Source organism: Gorilla gorilla, chromosome 6 (genome assembly GCF_029281585.2).
Source record: "Gorilla gorilla gorilla isolate KB3781 chromosome 6, NHGRI_mGorGor1-v2.1_pri, whole genome shotgun sequence".
Lineage (NCBI taxonomy): Eukaryota > Metazoa > Chordata > Mammalia > Primates > Hominidae > Gorilla > Gorilla gorilla.
In genome coordinates, this window is record NC_073230.2 from 32,295,738 (window position 1) to 32,317,449 (window position 21,712).

General features: G+C 39.8%; 1 protein-coding gene across 4 annotated transcripts in view; it reads right to left on the bottom strand.

Moving 5' to 3' along the window:
* OSBPL3 (oxysterol binding protein like 3) overlaps positions 1 to 21,712 on the bottom strand; it is a 186,422-nt gene that overhangs the window by 57,408 nt on the left and 107,302 nt on the right. For 2 of the 4 annotated variants that reach the window (XM_055346887.2, XM_004045193.5), the window contains exons 3-10: positions 15,974 to 16,090; positions 15,763 to 15,816; positions 14,752 to 14,865; positions 10,108 to 10,275; positions 9,380 to 9,503; positions 7,535 to 7,638; positions 7,239 to 7,331; positions 5,657 to 5,813 (exon numbers count right to left, since the gene is read on the bottom strand). In XM_055346887.2, the coding sequence (XP_055202862.1) occupies positions 5,657 to 5,813; positions 7,239 to 7,331; positions 7,535 to 7,638; positions 9,380 to 9,503; positions 10,108 to 10,275; positions 14,752 to 14,865; positions 15,763 to 15,816; positions 15,974 to 16,090 (931 nt within the window). The remainder of the gene's footprint in view (positions 1 to 5,656; positions 5,814 to 7,238; positions 7,332 to 7,534; positions 7,639 to 9,379; positions 9,504 to 10,107; positions 10,276 to 14,751; positions 14,866 to 15,762; positions 15,817 to 15,973; positions 16,091 to 21,712) is intronic. The other 2 variants (XM_055346889.2, XM_055346883.2) reach the window with 1 other exon arrangement.

A 21,712-nucleotide genomic window follows, 5' to 3' on the forward strand; every position in this document is an offset into this window, starting at 1 on the left:
TGGCCCACGCTTGTCAGAGCACTTGCTATCTCCTAAAATGGTACATTCTGCTCTGGGACTTAGAAAGTCCTTCCTGCTGCTAAGACATTTGCCTCAGTGTCTCTTCACTGTCAAAGAGGAGGTATTTCCTCTTTCATTGGGTGTTCAAATATCGGAAGGCAACTGTGGCATCTGCGATGATTCATCTCTTTCCCAAACTGTCATTAGCCATTTCTCAGATACCCTTCCTGGACTACGAGAGGCAGGCACAGGTTGAGTTTTTGACTGTAAGAAGTCATAAGTTGCACCTACAGAATGGAACATCATAAGCGTCGTACAAGTGACTCTTGGTGGTCACTACCTTTCTGTTTCTAAGGCTTCCATGCTGCTCTTTTATTGAGTTAGTACAGTGAGACTATAAGAGATGGAATGTTTGGATAGTGAGAGTCAATACTCTCACTATCAATGTATCTCAATTTATCTGAGCTCTACTTCTTAACATGCTCCTTCTTTAGCAGTTTCTCAGCATCAGGAAAGAATAAGATCTTGGAGAAAGTAGTTATGAATGCCATGGGCACCGCTCTAGAAAGCAATGTGGTACAGGAGAAAGAAATTCTCTAATAAGGTCAGCCTGAAGTTAAATTCTACCTCTAACACTTAGTTGCAGCTGCCATTTATATTTTGGACAATTATATTCAGGATTTGTCCAAAATACGTTTCTACATCTGTACATGTAGATGATGGGCACATCTGAGGAGTGCTTTAAGCAATGAGAAAACCTACTATCACAGAGCACCTAACAAACAGTGAGACTCATTTTTCCCCCTTTTTAATTGGAAACCAAATTTTAGGTGAATTTTCTTTAAAATGTTAACATTCCTAATATATCTGGGACACTCTGATCTTCTGTAATCTGCAGCAGTTTCAAACCTCACAGGATGCCCATGATTTTAAAATTCTTTTTAACCCATATTCCATCCAAATTGATGTAGATACATTAGGTAACTTTACTAAATGGTCCTACTTATGAATCTAATTGCTCAGCACATTTATGCTAAATTCTAATTTATGAACAATAAATGACTTGGCTTTTTGTTGAGTCATATATCTCTTTTAGCTTTTAAATCTATGAAAGAGGTATCACTGTAACACACTTGGCTTTTTATTCAATGCTTCCATAAGCTGAAAGTGGTTCAGAAAATGACCACTCAATACTTACTACTCAACATAGGGAAAGAATCCAGAAAGAAAAGAATAGGTAAATACAGTTTTGATTTTGTTCTATGTAGCTTTCACATTTGTGAATGAGGATTTCCTTCACTTGTAGGAAAAGTGTCCCTAAAACATCATTTGCTTCCCTTCCAAGTCAAAGAACACAGATATCTGCTTCCATTCAGAACACCTGATCCTACCCCTGTCTTGTTCCTTGCTTTGCCATCCTAAATCTCCTCACCAAGTTTGGTCATTTCTGTTTCTGCTAACAGAACACTCTCTCAGAAAACCTTCTTGTAACAATAAGCAATAGTATGGACTCTTTCTATTCAGTGTAAAATAATCAAAGAAAATAACTACAGAATTTGGGAACCAAAAGAGTCAGGACAACTACTATACGACATTTAACAGGCTATCAAGGGCCAGAGACGTTAATAAATGAAGTCAAATTTCCACAGCTAGTCAGTAACAGAGGTGGCCTACTTAGCCAGTATAGAGGGAGCTCCAAAAAGGCTTATTATTTACAATGTTTTTTAAAGTATGTTTCTCAGAAACTTAAATTCCAGGATGTTAATAGCTGTTGGGAATAGGGGGGAAGATTCCCAAATAATATTGAAAGTCACTGAGTTAAACAAAGCCAACAGACTTTTGTGTTGTTTTTTGCTGCAGGACTTCTCAGGGCCTTTACTATTTACTGTTCTTATGTAAATCCAAAGGAGACCATAGTCAGCAGTGTTTTCCAAACATTTTTAATCATGAAGTTTTTGTTTCATTTTTAGAAGTACTTTATGGGTAAAGTGTTCTATAAAACATATTTTGGGAAATGTAAAAGCTAATATATGCAACAAAAATTACTTAAGACTTTTAGGTTTCAATACATTTCATTCTCTGCTTATATGTGTGTGAACATCCACACAAAGCCAGAAACATAAGCCAACAACTGGTTCAACAATATGCCATAAAAATCAAACTCACAGTCTATAATATAGAATAAGGATTTTTAAAACTAGCATGGGTGTATTTTGGTTCCCTACCATTTGATCTACAAAACCAGGAGAATTCAGATGCATTTAACAAGTTGAAGGTCGCAGAGACTATGTTACATCACTGGAATTCTTGCCTTTAGTTCAGCTGCTTTGGAATTGTAGTCAACAGAATAGTGACGCAGTCGAGAAAGTACAATAGATACTGTCAGTAACAAAACGAGGTTTACACAGGAAGAAAGGTCAAGATGCTTCGAGTTTGAATGTATGGAAGTGAGAAGGCATGCAAGGTCACAGGACTTAGTACAAACCTGAGAGCTGTCTTTATTCTCTGAGGCCCCCAAATTACAATCTGTGCAAGAGACTCCCTGAACCAGGAAAAGGAAGATCTTTCCATCTCTGCAAGTGTACTGTAAAACCACAGGAATGAAACACCTTGTTAGGCTCCCTGTGGAATTTGTTGTCTGTAAGCCCACAGGGCTCAGGCGACTGTTGAATAAGTGCATTGGACCTTTCTCCAGGACAAACCTTGGCCCAGTCTAGGTATGTGGCAGCTCTGCAGCCAACAGGTTTTCACAAAGTGGGAAAGACAGAACTGCTGGCTGGGGCCCATTACAGACTTTCAACAAGGTGGAGACCTCTGCAGGAGGACTGGATCAATGGATCCACTCAATATGGCAACCTTTGTCCTGCTGAGGAGGCAGCTTCTTCAATGTAGGTGAAACTCAGGACATTTCCTCTGTGTAGGGAGGCATTATCTTCTCATTTTTTAGAAGTTCGTATTATTAAAAAGTAACAATGTTTTATAGGAATTTCCTCCCACAAAACTTAAGATGCCCTAATTGCAACTGATTATTTTAATTCTTCAAATTCTTTGAAGATCCTTTAAGGCTGGGCCAGGTAACTCTTGCCATTTCATGGATGAACTGCACAACAAAACACTGATAACAGTCTAATGGTAATTAGGACAAGCATTCCAGGTAGCAATCTGTATAAAGGATGAAATGGTTTCCTTATAACCCACCTCATATCCAACATGTTTTAAATTTAGAGGGTAAGGGAAGAGAGAGCTGAAGGAATCAGTAATGTATGAAACAAAAATATGAAGTAGGAAAGGAAGGCAATAGAGGGAGTATCTTCTCTCTTCCCATGTTACACACTGCCCTCCCACTGAAAAATTTTAAATCCATTTTCTCTTTAAGAAATAATATATGAAAATTGAAAAAAAAGTTAAGCAGAAAGATAAATAAGCACTTACAACTCCAGCCTCCATCACTTAAATGTTTGTATATATCCCTCCAGACTTTTTAGTATACCTATATATGCCCGAAATAGGATCATACCTATATATTGTTTTGTAACCTTACATTTTTACTTTACATTTTAAGCTGAGGACATCTTTCTACATCTATAAAAAATAATGCTGGCCACTCCATCTGTAAGAGCAGAGAAATACCAGGTAAGGATTATGGACTCTGGGGTCAAACAGGTGAGAATTCAAGTCTCATGCTGGCTGCTTTGTAACCATGTGACCCTCAGGAAGCTGTTATTTTATCTAAGTCTCAAGTTTCTTATTTATGCAATAGAGATCATAATGATACCTACTTCACAGGCTGCAGCTAGAATTAAAATAATGCATGTAAAGTAATTAGCAAATACCTGACGTGACAGTTATGTGCTCGATGTTAAGTAGCTCTCATTATTATTATTACTGAGTATTCTATTATATTACGTTTTTGAAAAAATTCAATCCCCTATTGTTTGGCATTTAGATTACTTCTATTTTTTTAACCTTTTATTTTGAAATCATTATTGACTTACAGGTAGTTGCAAAATAGTAAAGTCCCACATACCCTATACGCAGTTTCTCCCAGTAGTTACATCTTACACATCTATGGTACAATATAAAAACGTGGGAGTTGACATTAGTATAATCTACAGATTTTATTCAGATTTCACCAGATTTACATTCACTGATCTGTTTATATGTGTGTGGGTATAAGTAAATGCAATTTTATCACATGTCCACATTCCTGTAACCAGCACCACAATCAGGATACAGAATTTTTCATCACTACAAGATCCCTTGTGCTACCCCTTTATAATCACACTCCCCTTTACTTCCTCCATCTCCATAATTATATCATTTCAAAACATTTATGTAAGTGGAACCCTACAGATACGGTTTGGCTGTGTCCCCACCCAAATCTTATCTTGAATTGTAGCTCCCATAATTCCCATGTGTTATGGGAGGGACTCAGTGAAGGATAATTGAATCACGGGGGTGGCTTCCCAAATACTGTTCTTGTGGTAGTAAATAAGTCTCACGAGACCTGATGGTTTTAAAAGGGGTTTCCCTTTTCACTTAGCTTTAATTCTCTCTTGCCTGCCACCATGTAAGACATGCTTTTTGTCATCTGCCATGATTGTGAGGCCTCCCCAGCCACATGGAACTGTGAGTCCATTAAACCTCTTTTTCTTTATAAATTACCCAGTTTCGGGTATGTCTTTATCAGCAGCATGAAAATGGAGTAATACACCTATACTATGTAATGTTTTGAGATTGGTTATTTTCTCTCAGCATAACGTCCCTGAGATCCATCCAAGTTGCTATGTATATCAATAGTTTGTTCCTTGGTATTGCTGAGTAGTATTCCATTGTATGGATGTACCACAGTTTGTTTAACCATTCATCTGTTGAAAACCACTTGAGTTTGTTTCCAGTCTTTGGCCAATACAAATAAACTTGCTTTGAACATGGGTATAGATTTGTGTGTGGACATAAATTTTCATTTATCTGGAACAAATGCTCAGAAATGAGTGTTGGGTTGCATGGTAAATGCATGTTTAGTTTTATACAACACTGCCAAACTGTTTTCCAGAGTGGCTACACCATTTTACATAGCTATAAGCAATGTATGATAGATTAAATTTATATGCATTTTCACCAGCATTTGATACTATATTTCCTTTTAACTTTGGCTCTTCTAATAGGTGTGTAGTGATATCTCATTATGGCTTTAATCTGCATTTTCCTAATGGCTAATGATGTTGAATACCTATTTCTAATTTTTGATGTGACAATGCAAAATGGATACTTTGTTTGGATAAATTCTAAGTTAATTCCTACAATGAATTCTTCAAAGAGGAATTGCTAGATAGGCAGATTTTAAAAATAGTGAGAAAATAATACCATATTGCCCTCCAGAAAATTACCAATTTACACTCCCACCAGCATCACATGAATTGCTCAGCTTTTAAAGTACTAACTCTCTCTCATTGTCTCCCCCACAAAGTTAAAAAGAAAGTTCTTGCCAATACATTCTCCACTACAAGGGAAATAAAATAAAAATTAGGTTTCCCTAAATCTTAATAGAGCAGAAAATGAACCAACTAAGATACTCTCTCTAAGGACATCTCACATTCAGACATGCACTTAACATTTTCATCAAACACATTAGGAAGAAAGAAAACTCATTTACCTTTATGGGCAATATGACACAGATCTTCTTGCATTTTAGAAAACTCCGATGAGGTTTCAGAGCCATCAGAATAATTTTTCTCTTCTCCAAAATCTAGTGTTGACAAATTAGGATTGGAGGAGTGTAGTCTTACTGGGCCAGAAAAAGGTTTCGGGACCTGAAGTAACAACAAAGGGAGATATTTCTTTTCAGATGCAGATTGCTTAGAATATTTACTTGATTCTAAGATTGAAACATAGTAATACAAATACAAAACATTTTATAGGTAGGTCTTTTTTTTTTTTTTTGGGATGGAGTCTTGCTCTGCCACCCAGGCTGGAGTGCAGTGGCACAATCTCCGCTCACTGCAAGCTCCACCTCCCGAGTTCACAGCATTCTCCTGCCTCAGCCTCCCAAGTAGCTGGGACTACAGGCGCCCGCCACCACACCCGGCTAATTTTTTGTATTTTTAGTAGAGACGGGGTTTCACCGTGTTAGCCAGGATGGTCTCGATCTCCTGACCTTGTGTTCTGCCCGCCTCAGCCTTCCAAAGTGCTGGGATTACAGGCGTGAGCCACCACACCCAGCCTAGGTAGGTCTTTCTACTGAGTGATAATTTATTTTAAAAAATCAGAACTCAAGACAACACTTTCCACAGAAACTTGCTTCTTGTGAGCTAAAAATGGGTGAGAAATCACATATTCTTTTGGAAATGATAGAAGCATTAAAGCTATAGGTTGAAAATGACAGCTAAAGCTGCCAGGCTTTCTCATTTATACTCAATTCCTTCCTCCTGGCAATAATCATCCATGTATCAAGGCGGTTAGTAATGGATAGGTTTAAAATGCTTTTCTTTGCACCTAGGGCTTCTACAAAACAAATGACCTTCATTTGTACATGGAACATTCTTTACTTCCAAAGTGCTTATCTTAAGTCCATAAACTACTTTGAACCAAAGAGTGTACACGAGTGTATCAGGTGACCTAACCAAAAGCTTGAGATTTATGTTGATTCTAAAAATGTTGCAATTAATATGCAACAGTTAAGCTGCAAATCTTGGCCTGTGGCTTAGCTGTGCATTGGGAAAGCTCCTAGCATGACACAGTGAATCCTGGATGAGGGATTGGGAGTTTGGAGATAAGAGGCCAAGGAGAATCTACACCATGTCCTGTGCCCAGAGAATCAGGCCTGTGGGCTTAGAGGGACGACAAATCCATGGAGCATCAGCGGAAGACACAGGTCACAGCACACAGCAACTGCAGCCACAAAACAAGGCACAAACACAAGTAGGGAAGAGCACAGGCAGGCTCAACAGTGAAGGTGGGGAAACCAAAAGCCCTAGAAATGGCAGCAGTCCCTGCCACCTCACACCCTTTTTCCCTTAGAAAATATTCTCTCCCTTGCCCATGATCCATTATGTGCTTATCCTAGCACCCAGATAATCTAAGTGATTCAATTCATCTTGCTGCAGAGGACACTGGAAAGAACAACTACAGAATATTCACTCATCTATTCTCCTAGCTGAGTCAAGGCAGCTGCTGGCACATGGCATGCAGAGCAGGGCCAATGAAGAAACCAGTCTGTCAGGGGAAGCAATGGTTACCTGCAGTGTTCCTTTAGCATCTTTGCCAATAGCTCTGGACCGCCACCTCCTGTGCGATCTTTTTTCCTTTTTGGGACTTTCAAAAGATCCACCCTTTGTTTCAAAACAGGAAAGAGAGCACAGATAGTAAAGTCCACCAAACCGACAAGGATAAATGCATAGCAAGGTGACCACCTCCATCCCCTTGACTTTGGCTGAAGCAACTGACCACAGCATCCCACTGTTAGTGAAAGGCTGGGAGGAGAAAGGAAAGCAGAAGAGGGCCAGAATGTCAACACAAGAGGAGTCGGGCTCACCTGGATGGCGTTGATAGCTGGTGCCGAGTATGTCCGATGCAGGACGTCCATGCTTTGCAGGAGCTGGCTCATTTCTACCAGGTAGGCATGACAGTGCGCCAGGTCTGTGGGGGAAAAGAGGACAGTGCTCACAATGCTCCACTAGCAAGAGGGATCACTGTGCTGTCCCCATGCCAGCTACTTTTCCTTATTTATCTGTAGCTGATTTTTTTTTTCATCTGTAAGGGTTGGAAATTTTACTTCCTTTTTTACAGGAAAGGCTGTAGACTCTAGTGGTTAAGGGCATGAATCTTGAGAACCAGGCTGCTTCAGTTTGAATCCACTTAATGAACTGTAACTATTGAGAAAATTGCAAAACTGCATGCCTCAGCTTTCTCATCAGAAAGATGGGGATAATTATACATCTACATGACAAGAGAGTTGTGAGAATTAAATGAGTTGATATTGCACAGTTCTTAGAAGAGTGTTTGGCACAGAGTAAGAACTAAATAAATCAACCATCATCATCATCATCATCATCAACTTAAATCCTGTAGTAATATGCTGACACCATCCACTTGTCAGGACCCAATGCACATTAATAAAACTAAAATGAAAGTTGTACTGGTCTCTAAGGAAAACTTTGTCAATCATGGACCTGCCTGAGGACCATAATAAGCCTCTTGCACATGGACCTGAGAGGACATAAGAGGACTCTCCAACCAGATCCCAGTCGCTAACTCAAAAGATAGTCCATATTTGCTGTTCGCTGAATGCTGATGGATGTTTCTGCTGAAGAATACAGGCCCAAATGCCTTAGGCTAGAGGCTCTCACACTTTGATATCATCAGAACCACCTAGAGACCTTGTTAAACCACAGCTCATTGGGCTCCACCCCTAGTTTTTTATTCCATACATCTGGGTTGAGCCTGACAATGTGCATTGCTGATAAGTTCCTGGGTGAACGCTGCTGCTCCAGAGACAAGGCTTCAGGGACTGCTTTGACAAGCTGTCACTCGGTAAAGCTCATGAGTGATATTTATTAGAGGGGCAAAGCCTACATGGCCCAAGGGTGATACTACCTGTATTCAACAAGACATAATGCAATTTTCAAGGCTGCCACCTGGTATCTTTCTCTAATAGTGGTTCTCAATCATGGCTACAGTTTTAAATCAATTAGAGAAATCTTTTAAATTATATATGCCTAAATCCCACCCCTAGACAATTCAATCAGAGCACTCCCAATCCCGCTGTGGATCTTTTCAGTTTTTAGTTCCCTAAGTCAGTCTCAGCTAATTAAGGTTGAGAATGCTGAGCTTCCTTATGGCAGGCGCCTTATCAAAATCACTTGGGGAACTTTGGAAAATTAGTGATATCAGGGCCCTACCTCCGATCAATTTAAAGAGATTATTTGAGACAGAGGACTGGGAATGGGTATTACTGCATTTTAAAAGCCCTCTGGGTGATTCTAATGTGCAGTCAGGTACAGAACACCTACATCGTGAAGATCTCCATCTGATCACCCCCTCACCTCTAGCACAATGATTCTCAATCTTTCTTGGATGTGTGTCAGACTCTGCCCTTGGAGACTGACTTATAGGCCCATGTGGAAATCAGGCATCAGTATCAGGCATCAATACTGAAGGAACAGAAGAAGAAACCTGTCTGCATGTACAGCCAGGTGAAGATGCAAAGATCTGCAAGGAGAGTGTCTTTTGTTGATGATGGGTGCAACCTTTACAAGCAAAATATGGAAGGGAATGTGGACAAGCAAAGGGGAAGGACACAAATGCACCTGAAGTGTAAACATCAAACCAGTATCATCTAATAGTCACAACAGAAAGCAGACGTTTCAAGTCACTCTACCTTTGGAGCATTTTTCCATGTCCTCTGAAGACTGTAACCATAATGGAACTCGTGTCTCACCACCGCAAGAAAATGATACATTGCTTCCAGTTTGAAATAAATTCTGCTTTGATATACTGCTACGCTGTTCCACAGATGACAAAAGCACATTGTAAATGGAAACAGAGCCCATCGGGGACATGTTAAGACAAAGGATAACAGAGTGGGCTGGTCACTAATGGACACCATCTGCCTATAATGAGGAAGAAGCTTCTAGCAAAGTACTAAGACCTCTGGCTATCACCCCGGCTTGGCCATACCGTGCTATGATATGACATGCCTTGAATGGTGAACCTTATTTTCTTCTTTTATCAAATATTAATAACATCTAAATAATAATATAAATGTTTGGGAATATTTTGCAATCCTGCATAGCTATATGCATACCTACTGTAGTTTACAACCAGAAAAGGAAACCAAACTCAAACCAGTCAGGACAAAGCTAGTTCATTCAGAGATGCTAGATTCCTCCGTATTCTTCAGTCACTGTCCGCCCCCGCCCCAACTAATAGATGCTTGTCTGGTCTTGGTTCTGACTCAGTGGGCAAACAGACTAATTAAATACCAGCCCAAGCCTACCCTGCTTGTCCCCGAAAACCTTTCCTTCTTTGGACTCAGCCCCCAAGACAGGACTCCATGAAACAAAGCCACCCCGTTCTCAGATTCATTATTGGCAAAACACTCATTACCTTCCTACTTGAAATGGAGTCAAACACCCCAGATGAAGAGTCTGTGATGGTGGACCCTGAGAAAAAGTGGTTAACTTCATGTGGAAACATGGCAATTTCATTCTGACGATACATTCTGTGGTGGCGAAGTTTCGATACCCACTCATCAAAGACTTCTTCTGACTTGACCTATAATATATTCGATTGAAAAAAGGAAACAAGAGAATCATTCACTGGAAGGAAAAATTACTCATCAAATTGAGGCCACTCTCAAAATCCTCTTTTTCTGTTGGCACGTAATTTCAACAGCCAGGCGCAGTGGCTGATGCCTGTAATTCCAGCAATTTGGAAGGCCACGGAGGGAGGACCACTTGAGCCCAGGAGTTCGAGACCACCCTGGGCAACCTGGTGAAACCCTGTCTCTACAAAAAATACCAAAAAAATTAGCCAGACATGGTGGCACACGCCTGTGATCTGAGCTACTCGGGAGGCTGAGGTGGGAGGATCACTTGGGCCTGGGAGGTTGAGGCTGCAGTGAACTGAGATTGAGCCACTGCACTCCAGCCTGGGTGGCAGAGGGAGACTCTGTCTCAAAAAAAATACATAAATAAGAAAGAAAAGAAAAGGAATGGAGAAATAGCCTCTCATTGACTGTTTACATTGATGTGGTCTATGGGAACAAGTTTGAGAAACAAATGCAGAGTAAAAATGATCTTTATAAAGTATGTATTTTGGCTTTCTATGAGTAAGTCCAACTGTTATTTATTTATTTGAGACGGAGTCTTGCCTTGTTGCCCAGGCTGCAGTGCAATGGCCCAATCTTGGCTCACTGCAACCTCCACATCCCAGGTTCGAGCGATCTCTTGCCTCAACCTCCTGAGTAGCTGGGATTACAGGTGTGCGCCATCATGCCCAGCTAATTTTTTGTATCTTTAGTAGAGGCGGGGTTTCACCATGTTGGCCAGGCTGGTCTCGAACTCCTGACCTGGTGATCTGCCCGCCTCGGCCTCCCAAAGTGCTGGGATTACAGGCGTGAGCCACCATACCTGGCCTGTTATGCTATTTTTAAGAAAACAGAACAGTGCCAATTATATTAAGCAACAAATAAATTGAAATTTATATTTATCTGTCTCTTAAAGCATTTCCAAGTTCTCTAATCCCAGCTTCTCTATCCCTACTGAAAATATTAGCACCATTTTTCTTTTTAAACTCTTTTATAATTCAGACTTTTCAGATCAATCTTTTCTGAACTGGAATGAATTAGTAAATTCTTCCTAAAATATTTAAACTTGTTCATCTCTCCAACAAAGAATACATTGCTGAGGAGTATATGTGATATGGTTTGGCTGTGTCCCATGTCCCACCCAAATCTCATCTTGAATTCCCACATTTTGTGGGAGGGACCTGGTCAGTGAGAGGTAACTGGATCATGGGGGCAAGTCATTCCCATGGCGTTCTCGTGGTGGTGAGTGGGTCTCGCAAGATCTGGTGGTATTATAAGGTGGTGTTTCCCTGCACAAACTCTTTCTCTTTGCCTGCCACCATCCACGGAAGATGTGACTTGCTCCTATTTGCCTTCTGCCGTGACTGTGAGACCTCCCCAGCCATGTGGAACTATAAGTCTATTAAACCTCTTTCTTTTGTAAATTGCCCAGTCTCGGGTATGTCTTTATCAGCAGTGTGAAAACGAACTAATACAATATGTTAATGAATGTGAAAGTTATTTAAAAGAACATTTCTCCCACTCTCAGAAATAAAGCACTATACAGCAATAGTATTATTTTTCTAACTTTTATTACTATCACACTCACAAACCTTTAGCCATCTCTCCATAAATGAACAATTATCAATTTCTAATTTCCATGAAGAATACTGTAACTAGTAGTTTTTATTTAAAAATATTTCGAATGTTTATACAAATATGTGATATATATAAAAAGACTATAACAAGCACCTATATACCATAGATATTTCTTAAAAGTCAATTTTGGCTGGGCACGGTGGCTCATGCCTGTAATCCCAGCACTTAGGGAGGCTGAGGAGGGTGGATCATGAGGTCAGGAGATCGAGACTGTCCTGGGCAACATGGTGAAACCCTGTCTCTACTAAAAATACAAAAATTAGCCGGGTGTGGTGGTGTGCGCATGTAGTCTCAGCTACTTAGGAGTCTGAGGCAGGAGAATCGCTTGAACCCAGGAGGGGGAGGTTGCAATAAGCCGAGATGACACCACTGCACTCCAGCCTGGGTGATGGAGCAAGACTCCGTCTCAAAAAAAAGAAAAAAAAAAAGTTAGTGTGTGTGTGTGTGTGTGTGTGTGTGTGTGACGGTGTATTGATATTTTCAAGGTAAAAAAATGATACATAAATGATAGATACCCACATATTAGGACACCGAGATTTATGAAGCTGTAATTTAAGATAATCCAAAAGGATGCACAGTAGGTTAACTTCCAAGATGAAAAGTTCAGGTCAATCTGTGAAAATCTTTACTAATGCCAGAGATGAGAGCTAGGATATGCAAATAAATGCCAGCAATATCACTCACTGAGGAACTGTTAGGTTGGCTCTGGTGTTGATTATTAGAAGTATCTATAAGACTGGAAGCACCTGCAGGGGCTTTTTAATGTGTCATTTACAGGAAGAAGCAATACAAACAGACTCACACCTATTTGTCTCCCCTAAATTGTGTTCTTGAAATGTATTTCATTTCCCAGATGTGGTTAAGAGGAATTTTACAGGCATCTTGTGTTATCCTTTGCTCTGATCTCTTCTCAGAGGCCGTTATAAGTCAGTGCCCAAGCACTCATCTGGACTCACTTTTCTATGAGTTAAACAAGGTAGAAGAATAAGAGCACTTTATTAAATAACTGTCCAAGGTCCTCTTCCAGTCTCTCAAGCAGTTCTAGGGCCGTGGGTGAGCAGCCTCTTAATCTCTCTGCTACCCAGGATCCCTTATCTATAAAATAAATGGGACCAAACAGCCCACAATTAAAAACTGCCTAAGTCTATTAACTAGAACCCTCAGATAACTACACTTACCTACACTAAGAGTCATAGCTGATGTTCAAAAGAATGAACAAGAAACCAAACAGAACTTAAAGCAAATCACACAAATATTAAACTGCGTTTATAACAATATTAGCATTCAATATATTTTAAGGTATTCTAATTCTTTAAAAATTATGAATTCATAATTACTTTTATTTTGTTAACCAGAACAGTGGGTAAATAAGAACCTATTAATTCCTGACCATGTCAAAATACAGAACTAAGATTCATCGGAAGTACCTGAAGAAATAACCTAAACTATTCTAGTGGAGACTGATCAATGAAACAGAAAAAAGGATAGTATTCTTTCTTAAATTTCTTTTTTATCTTAAGATAATAGGCTTTTCCCTCCCATACTTCACACCAGTTATTTGCAGCCAGGGGTGATTTTATCCTCTAGGGAACACCTGGCAATGTCTGGAGACATTTTTGTTGTCATAACTGGAGAAGGATGCTACTGGCATCTAGAGGGCAGGGGGCAGGGACACTGCTCAACATCCTGCTGTACAAAGTCGGCCTCCCACATCAAAACATCCAGCTCACAATGTCAATGGTGCTGAGGCTGAGAAACCCTGCTTTACACAATTAGCTACACCCAGAGATACAGTTAGGCTAGGAAATAGTGAAGATTTGACTGTCTTGCCCATTCAACCAACCACAGGTATGTGGCCCACACGGCTCAATCACCACACACATGCCATAGAGAGGGCAGGGACACATTAAGACAAGGAGTTCATGATCTCATGCTTTGATTTTCCTAATCCTCAGGCCCCATTCCCAATATCTCAAGTAACTTGCCCAAGTAAGAAAACAGTCTTAGTACTTTCTCAATTAATTTCTAACATTTGGGTACCATGCAACAAGCACATACAATAACTAAACTTCCTGAGTTTCCACTGGGCCAGGCACTATACCAAGTTTTCTACATGCAACCCGACAAGATAAGTATTACAATAATTTTCATTTTGTTATAGGTGAAAAAACTGAGACTTTCAGAGATTAACTTGCCAAAGTTCAATGGCTAGTGAGTAGCCACATCAAGATTTGAACCAGATCTAGATCTCATGCTTCATGCTTTGACTATCTCTACCACCTGCAGGAGAGACAGCACAAGAGGGTAAGCAGCTTTGAAGTACTATTTGGGAACCCACACTTCAGGGGAAAAATTCCTGACATTTCACTACAATATGAGAATTTTAGTGGGATTCCTATAAAATTAGCCAAAGTGATAAAACAGGGCTCCATGGCCTAAATGTTATATATATATATTTCAGGAACACGTTTTAACCTATGGTAAATGGTTCTTCACTAAAGATGTTACTGCCTGGGTGGAGATGGTTTGGAAACAAAATTTTTCATTGTTGACTGTTGTCACAATCACTGGGGGCAGGTTGGTATCTAGGGGATGAGGCGACCAGGAGGCTAAACCTTCAAGCAGTGTTGACAGTCCTGCACAATGACGTCCCATTCAAATACCAACACTGTCCATGAGAAACACTTTGGTAATGAAGGTCTTCTACATGTTGGCTGAATACCCAAAAGGCATTACCAATAGTATAATAACTGACGATACTTCCCCAACATAAGTGAACTCTGCACAGTGGGAAGCAGCCTCACCTTCAGATGGTAGATGTGCTCCTCAGTGTCAAGGTCTATGCATTTTGATGACTTCTTTACAGACATTACTGACAGCCCGACATCAATGCAGCCATGCAGCTTCTCTCTCTCTATCTGCAGAGGCACCAAGAGGGTCACTTGGGAACCATGGTGTTAGAAGCAGTAGTCACATCTCTGACACACCCTTCCACATCCCCTGATAGTAAAATCACAAACACTGCGACTCATCAAGCACTTAGCGTGAGCCAGTGCTGAGTTACGTGCTGGACATGCACTGTCTTCCTGAATCTCCGAGGTAGGAAGTACTCTCCCCATTTTACAGATGAAGAAACTGGAGTACAAAGGGGTTAAGTAACAAGCAGTTTACACAGCCAGGACGTGAGGAAACAAAAGAGTAAGCACCGTGGGTTGACTCCCGTGGCAGTGAATTCACCTGTCAACTGCACTGCCTCCCACTGAATGAGTTTCTGGTGTCTAAATTCATTTAGAAGTGATGTATTAATAAAAGAAGTGAGAGCAGAAGGCTGAGAGAGGACAGGAGAGGAAGAAGGGAAAAGAGCAGGACTCCTACAAGGGACAGGACAAATGGTCATTCACACACAGAGCCCTTCACACACCAACTGCCTGGGATTAATTTGAAAAGGAACTTCTTCACCCAGGGCCTTCTCCCCTGAACCTCTCGGTCACAGTACAAGAGGGAGGGATGCCCTGCGTTTTGTTCCTGTTATCTAGCTGCAAGGATGTATTCTCCCACCGCAGGAACTCCTTAGCACAACGTTAAGACCAGAACAGACCTTTGCATGCCCAGAGAGTGTTGCGGGAGCCCCTGCACCTTGACCTGGTGGAAGAACTGAGCCTGCCTGGAACCCAGAGCTCAGACAGAAGTGTTTCCCCTCTATGGTTTCCAGTTCCGAGAAGAGCTATCCTCAACTATACACACTCTCATCTCTGAGCTGACGGTTACCCCTTTAGGATTCTCCAGTACCACAGTGGGCCCACAAAAAGACTTACATCGGTTTGGCTCTTGGCATATTTCAAGATTCCTTTGTCCAGATAGAAGAATCTCTGTGGGGAAGAAAGTATTATTAATTAAGGCATTCAATTTAGGTGCCCTTTTCTTGGTCTCAAATTCCAACTAGAAATTAAATATGGGTGCCTAAGAACCAGGTGCTGAGTGGGGCAGTGTGAGCGCAAACAAAGGGGAGGCCAAGACCAACCTTACCTTATGCCAGCCTTTTAAGGGCCATTTCCTCTTTTTCAGCAAAAATCCTTTCTGAACTGGTGGCTCCTGGGTGTAATTCATCTCCCCCCTCAGTCCTTCCACCACTTCCCAGCTGTCCTGTACCAACAAAAGAGTTCATGTTAAATGTCTATCTTTTTGAAAAATAATAATGGTAAAAAGCACTGCATTCTGTCAGTAAATTTATTCAAGATGGGGAGGCTGGCTGGGTTTGCTGGGGAGAAGAAATCCAAATTTAATTTCCATACAGTCCCTGGGCTTCACAGATTTAATTCTATAATTTAGTGGCATCAAATTTCAGTTTTTTTAAAGCCCTTTTTTTTTAGAAGTGAATGTTTCTTTCGGTGTTTGAACCTTAATAGGCACAGCTAAATGTAAAGATTTTCCTGTAAGTTCTATTTTTGTTCAGTTTGACATTACCATGCAATTACTGTTCGTTCAACACTAGACTTCAGTCTGAATTTTAACCGAAAGAGTGTGTGTGTATGTATGTGTGTGTGTGTGTGTGTGTGTGGTGTTGGGGGAAGGAAGTTGGTTTAAGAATTGGCTGAAAAGTATGAGACAATGCAAATCAGTAAATATGACAACTTGATTAAAATAATTATTTTGTTGAAAATCAGCATCCACAAATTCTAGGTATTTAAATGTACTGGAAATCTGGAAGCATCAAAAGCATATTTTTGCAACAAGAATTTTCACTCTTTTTTCCCAGAAATTTGTTTTTTCCATCTTTGTTTCAAAAACTTTTCTTTCTTTGGCCAATTATTACAAATAGTTGTTACAACTAATCTTCCACTATTGGCTATTTAGGTTATTTCAACTAATTGAAAAAGAATTTTAAAAGAAATAGAAGAACACTAAAAGTTCTGAAAATTTACTTTTAAATACTTAAAAATAAATACATCATTGCTAATCACCCCAAGATAAACCAAAAGTAGCAATACTTCAGTGACTGGGAGAATTTATTTTTATTATTATTTTTACATTTTTATTGGGGTATAATATACATGAAATGCACGAATCTTAAGAGTACGCCTTGATAAAAATGATAAATTTTTACATTTATACATATACTCAGTAACTGCCAGCCAAACCCGACAGAAAACATTTCCAACACAGAGTAAGTTTTGACAAGCATGACACTTCAGCCAAGATTTCACCTGGACTAACTTGCTTTGAGTCAAATCTCCAGCCCACAGGCAGGTGGTATAGGCAGAAGCCAAGGGCACTGGGAGATGGACAGTGAGTCTGAACCAGCACCGGGGAGCAGGAGGCAGTTAGATTCAAGTCCTGGGACACAAGTGGTCTAATAGGGAGGGCACAGAAACCACACAGGGTCCTGAGTGGCTCTGGCTCAGTTTCTGTGTTGTCCTCAAGTTCAATACGTGGGACCCACCTGGTAATGAGAACCCTTTCCTACGTTAGCAACTGAATTCTTTACATAATGATCGTGATGGGTCTGCCTTCTATCTGATGGCACTTTACCGTGAATCCAATTAAAGGTACATTCCAGAGTTTTAAAATATCACAGTGGTATCCCAAGATCTGGAGTTGTGAAAAAGACTTCTTCAATGGAAAAAAGCAAAGCTTCGAAAAAAGATCCAGCTTTTAAATTAGAGGATTTTTTTTTTAAGGAAGGTAGCAATGTTGAATGAGATTTCTTCATAACAAAATTATTACCAATTATTCCAAGTCACTTAATTACACTCAAACAATAAATGCATACTACTAAGTGATGGGAAGTCAGATTTCCCATTACTTAAAAACACCAAAAAAAAAAAAACTTACTTGAATTTGTTTTAGCTCAGAAAGCCATTCCACAAAATTTAACACATTTTACCCATCTAAATGTTAATGAACCTTTAAGGTTGTCAAGTTAAAAATTCCACCTCAAATTTCACCTCCTCCAGTGGAAAATACCATTTCATCCTTAGAGACTCCATAGGTACTCCATCTTACTTTTCTGGAGGTTCACCACTTACTTATGATAACATGTACATGTGGTTTTATCATCCCTGCTGGACAGCAGGCTCCTTGAGGGCATAAAGGGTCCAGAGTACTTCTGATTTCCCCACAATGCCTAACCTGCTGTGCTGTGAATAGTATGCATCTGATTCGCAAATGAATAAACTTAGTCTTGGAATAAGTCTGCAAACAGATTTATCTTCTTGGAATGTCATAAATTAGCGTGCATTTGAAATGTGCCCAGTATCTTTGAGCCAAATGACTATTTACAAATTAGATACAATGCACCCACAATTGTGAAAGAAGAGGGTGTGGGTATCGTCATTGTTAAATAAAAATCCAAGACTTAAAATCCTCTGGAAAGTACTCTAAGTGGATCAAGCCCTTTTGATTTGTTTGTTTTAAGACTCCCAGGCAGAAGCAACCTGCAGAGCACTAATACTAAATAATCATACATATCTGCTCAAAACATTCGATTGTGCACAATGCAAATACCAAGAGGAATCAGACGTTATTGCATCCTTTACAAAACTGAAAAAAAAGTAGATAAGATCATACCTGTAAGTTTAAAGGAAAACAAGAATTAAATCTCAGAACTATTTCAAAAATTCCTGTTAGAACTGGATTGTTCCTCCTCCTGAGACAGTGCATTCCTATCAGTGACCCACCAAGAAGGGCAGGGAATTAAAGCACATCTGTTGGCCCTTAACATAAATAAACAAAAAAAGGAGTTGCATTTTTTTTCCTACAAAATATTGTGTTTTCTTCATTTTATCTTCCACCTGGGGTCAGAACTTGAAACTGTTACCAGGTTGGAAAAGCCAGGTTTGAAACATTTAAGAAAGTGAAGACTCTCCTTGACTAAAAAAGCAGTGCAACCAACTCCTTTTCTGGACTGGACACCCAAATCTGCCGCCTGCCTCATCGCCAACTTCCCTGTCACCGTCCATGAGTCGTGAGGCCAACATCCAGCCTAGTGGTTCTCAGTGAGGTTGCAAATGCTCCCTTAGGGACACTGTGGAATCCTGGAGCCACTTTTGGTTGTGACAATGATAGGGAGATGCCTCTGGCATGGAATGGCTGGGAGCCAGGAATGTTAGATGTCCCACAATGCCTCGGTCTTGCACAATGAAAACACCGTCCCACACCCCAAAGACTTCCCAAAGTGCCATTAGCCATTTCTGTAGGTGAAATGTGCTTAAAATCACTTGAGCATGGAACCAAACTCTGTTTCACACATATATCAAAGTATTTTCGCATGGTTTTTATACACTCTTGGGATGTAAGTGCGGAGCAACTGAGGGAAGACTGTATTTTGTTCTTTTTGGAACTTTACCAAGTGTCTCCTACTATTTTAGAGAACGACGTTGCTGAAGGCCATGCTATTTGAGTTATTAATATAGCACACCTGTATCCTCTCCATTTGCAGTTGTCACTTTCTATGTATAGGTATATCTGATCACTTCATTACGTCTTCTGGTGTAGTCATGCCTGGACTTTTACATATTGAAATATATGTTTTAACATTAACCACATTCTTTGGATTTTCCTTTATATTACAGTAAAGCATGATGCTGACATTTTCAAAATTATGTATTCAAGTAGGTTACATTAATAATGAATATCATTTGGACATAGTGGCTCGTGCCTATAATCCCAGGATTTTGGGAGGCTGAAGCAGGAGGAACACTTGAGCCCAGGAGCGTAAGGCTACAGAGTGCTATGAGCACACCACTACACTCTCCAGCCTGGGTGAAAGAGACCCTGTCACTTAAAAAAATTATATATATATATGTAATTTTTAATATATAATCATATACCTAATATATATTTACATATATAAATTTTATATATATACAAATTTATAGGAGAGTAAATTTTGGAGGAGAGTAAAGCAATCACTAAAACACTGGTCATAATAAGAGGACATTGGTTACGTGGATGACAGGGTAAGAACCACTAATGAACTTGGTACAAATTCTGTGTGCTGTTGTGAGAAAGAATACTAGCCCAGGACACAGCGTATGTGAAATCACTTTGAAAATTGTAAAGGCTTTAATATTTTCTTGTAAGTAAGTCCTGTTGGTTCCATCTTCAAAATGTGTATTGTCTACTTCCCTTCCTCTCTATTGCCCAGCCACCATCCTAACCTCAGCTCTCATCCATTCCATTAATTCCTCACTTGTACTTAAGTCAACAACCATTTATGGGGCCTCATTGTGTCCTGTCCTTCATGCAATATAAAAATGAGGATGACAAAATGGTTGTCTTTATTTCCACTTTGGCGATTTACTTATATTTTGGCCTCCCAGAATCTTCTCTTGATCTTTTCCAACGATGCGAACTCTTCAAGATTTTAGTTTGGTTTCTACCTCCTTCCATGAAATTTCTAAATTATCCAAACCACATCAGTCACATATTCCTGTAAATTACATTATTATTACTGTCCATTACCAAATAATTTAGCAATTAATTAACTTCTAAGGTTTTTTTTTTCCTTCCCTTTCATTTTTATCTCCAGTGCTTTGGTCTTTTTTTCCCAAGCTATCACAGTGACCATCTTTTCAACTTGCTTAGAATCCTAGTAAAGTACTAAGTATATATTTAGTAGGAACTAAGAGATTTCTCCTGGTTTATTCATTGTTGGGGTCTCAAACCAAGAAAATAAGTTCTCAAACCAAGTAAATGGCACTGAGTAGCTGGCCTACAAAGAGATATTAAACTGTATCCACAATTCTGTACAGCATGCCATTTAAAACACAAAAGAATAGTGCCTCAGGAAATACTATCCGGTGGGGTCGGCTGAAATAATACATAAACCTAACTATATAAGCAATAATAATATAAAATAATTGGAGAACACTTTCTAGCTCTATGAAAGCAGGAACCTTTTATGTCTTGTTCACTACTTAAAATAGTGCATAGTAGATATTAATAAATATGTTGAAAGAATAGAGCAACTACAATAGCTAACACTTAAGCATCTTCTATATGTCACATAATGTGCTAAATACCATACTTACATGATCATGTTTAATTCCTGCACAATCTTTGAGAGTGGATTTATTAGTATTCTTTATTTTTTTGCATGTGGAAACTGAGGAAGAGAGAATTAGATAACTTCCCTGATGTTACAAAACCAAGTGACGAAGCCACCTGACTGCAGAACTTACATTTTTAATCATTCTGTCACATATTATAGCATACTGCATTTTTACTGTAGTTTAAGTATGTAAATTCTGATGAAGAAAAAGGAGTAAATCCCACTGGGTAGAGGAATAGTGGTGGGCCAAGACCTTGAGACAATTGGAATGAGTTAAGAAACAGTGCAGTATGGATGGAGGCAAGTAAGGTCTTCAACCCTGCTCAGAGATAGCTACTGTTTTCCCTATCCTGTAATCCCACCAAACAGGGAAGGGAAATTAGCCTGTGCATTTTAAGGCTGCCAAGTCTTTGCCATTCATTTTTTTCATATTTGGAAAGCCTGCCCCATCTAACCCTTAGCCAGGTAAATTCTCATTTAGGCCCAAACCTCCTCCCTGGATGACAGTTACCTTGCACTGTCAGCCTCCCTAGCTAGAACATGGGTTCCGTGAGGACAGGGACTGTGTCTTATTTATTACAATCCTACTACCTGGGAAATAGGGGCCGAAATAAATATTTACTGAATGAGTCTGCAAAGCAAGGGGGGTATCAAGAGTCCCCCAGAACCTTCGGGACATGGGACTTTAATAATGTGTGCTGGATTAGAGTGAG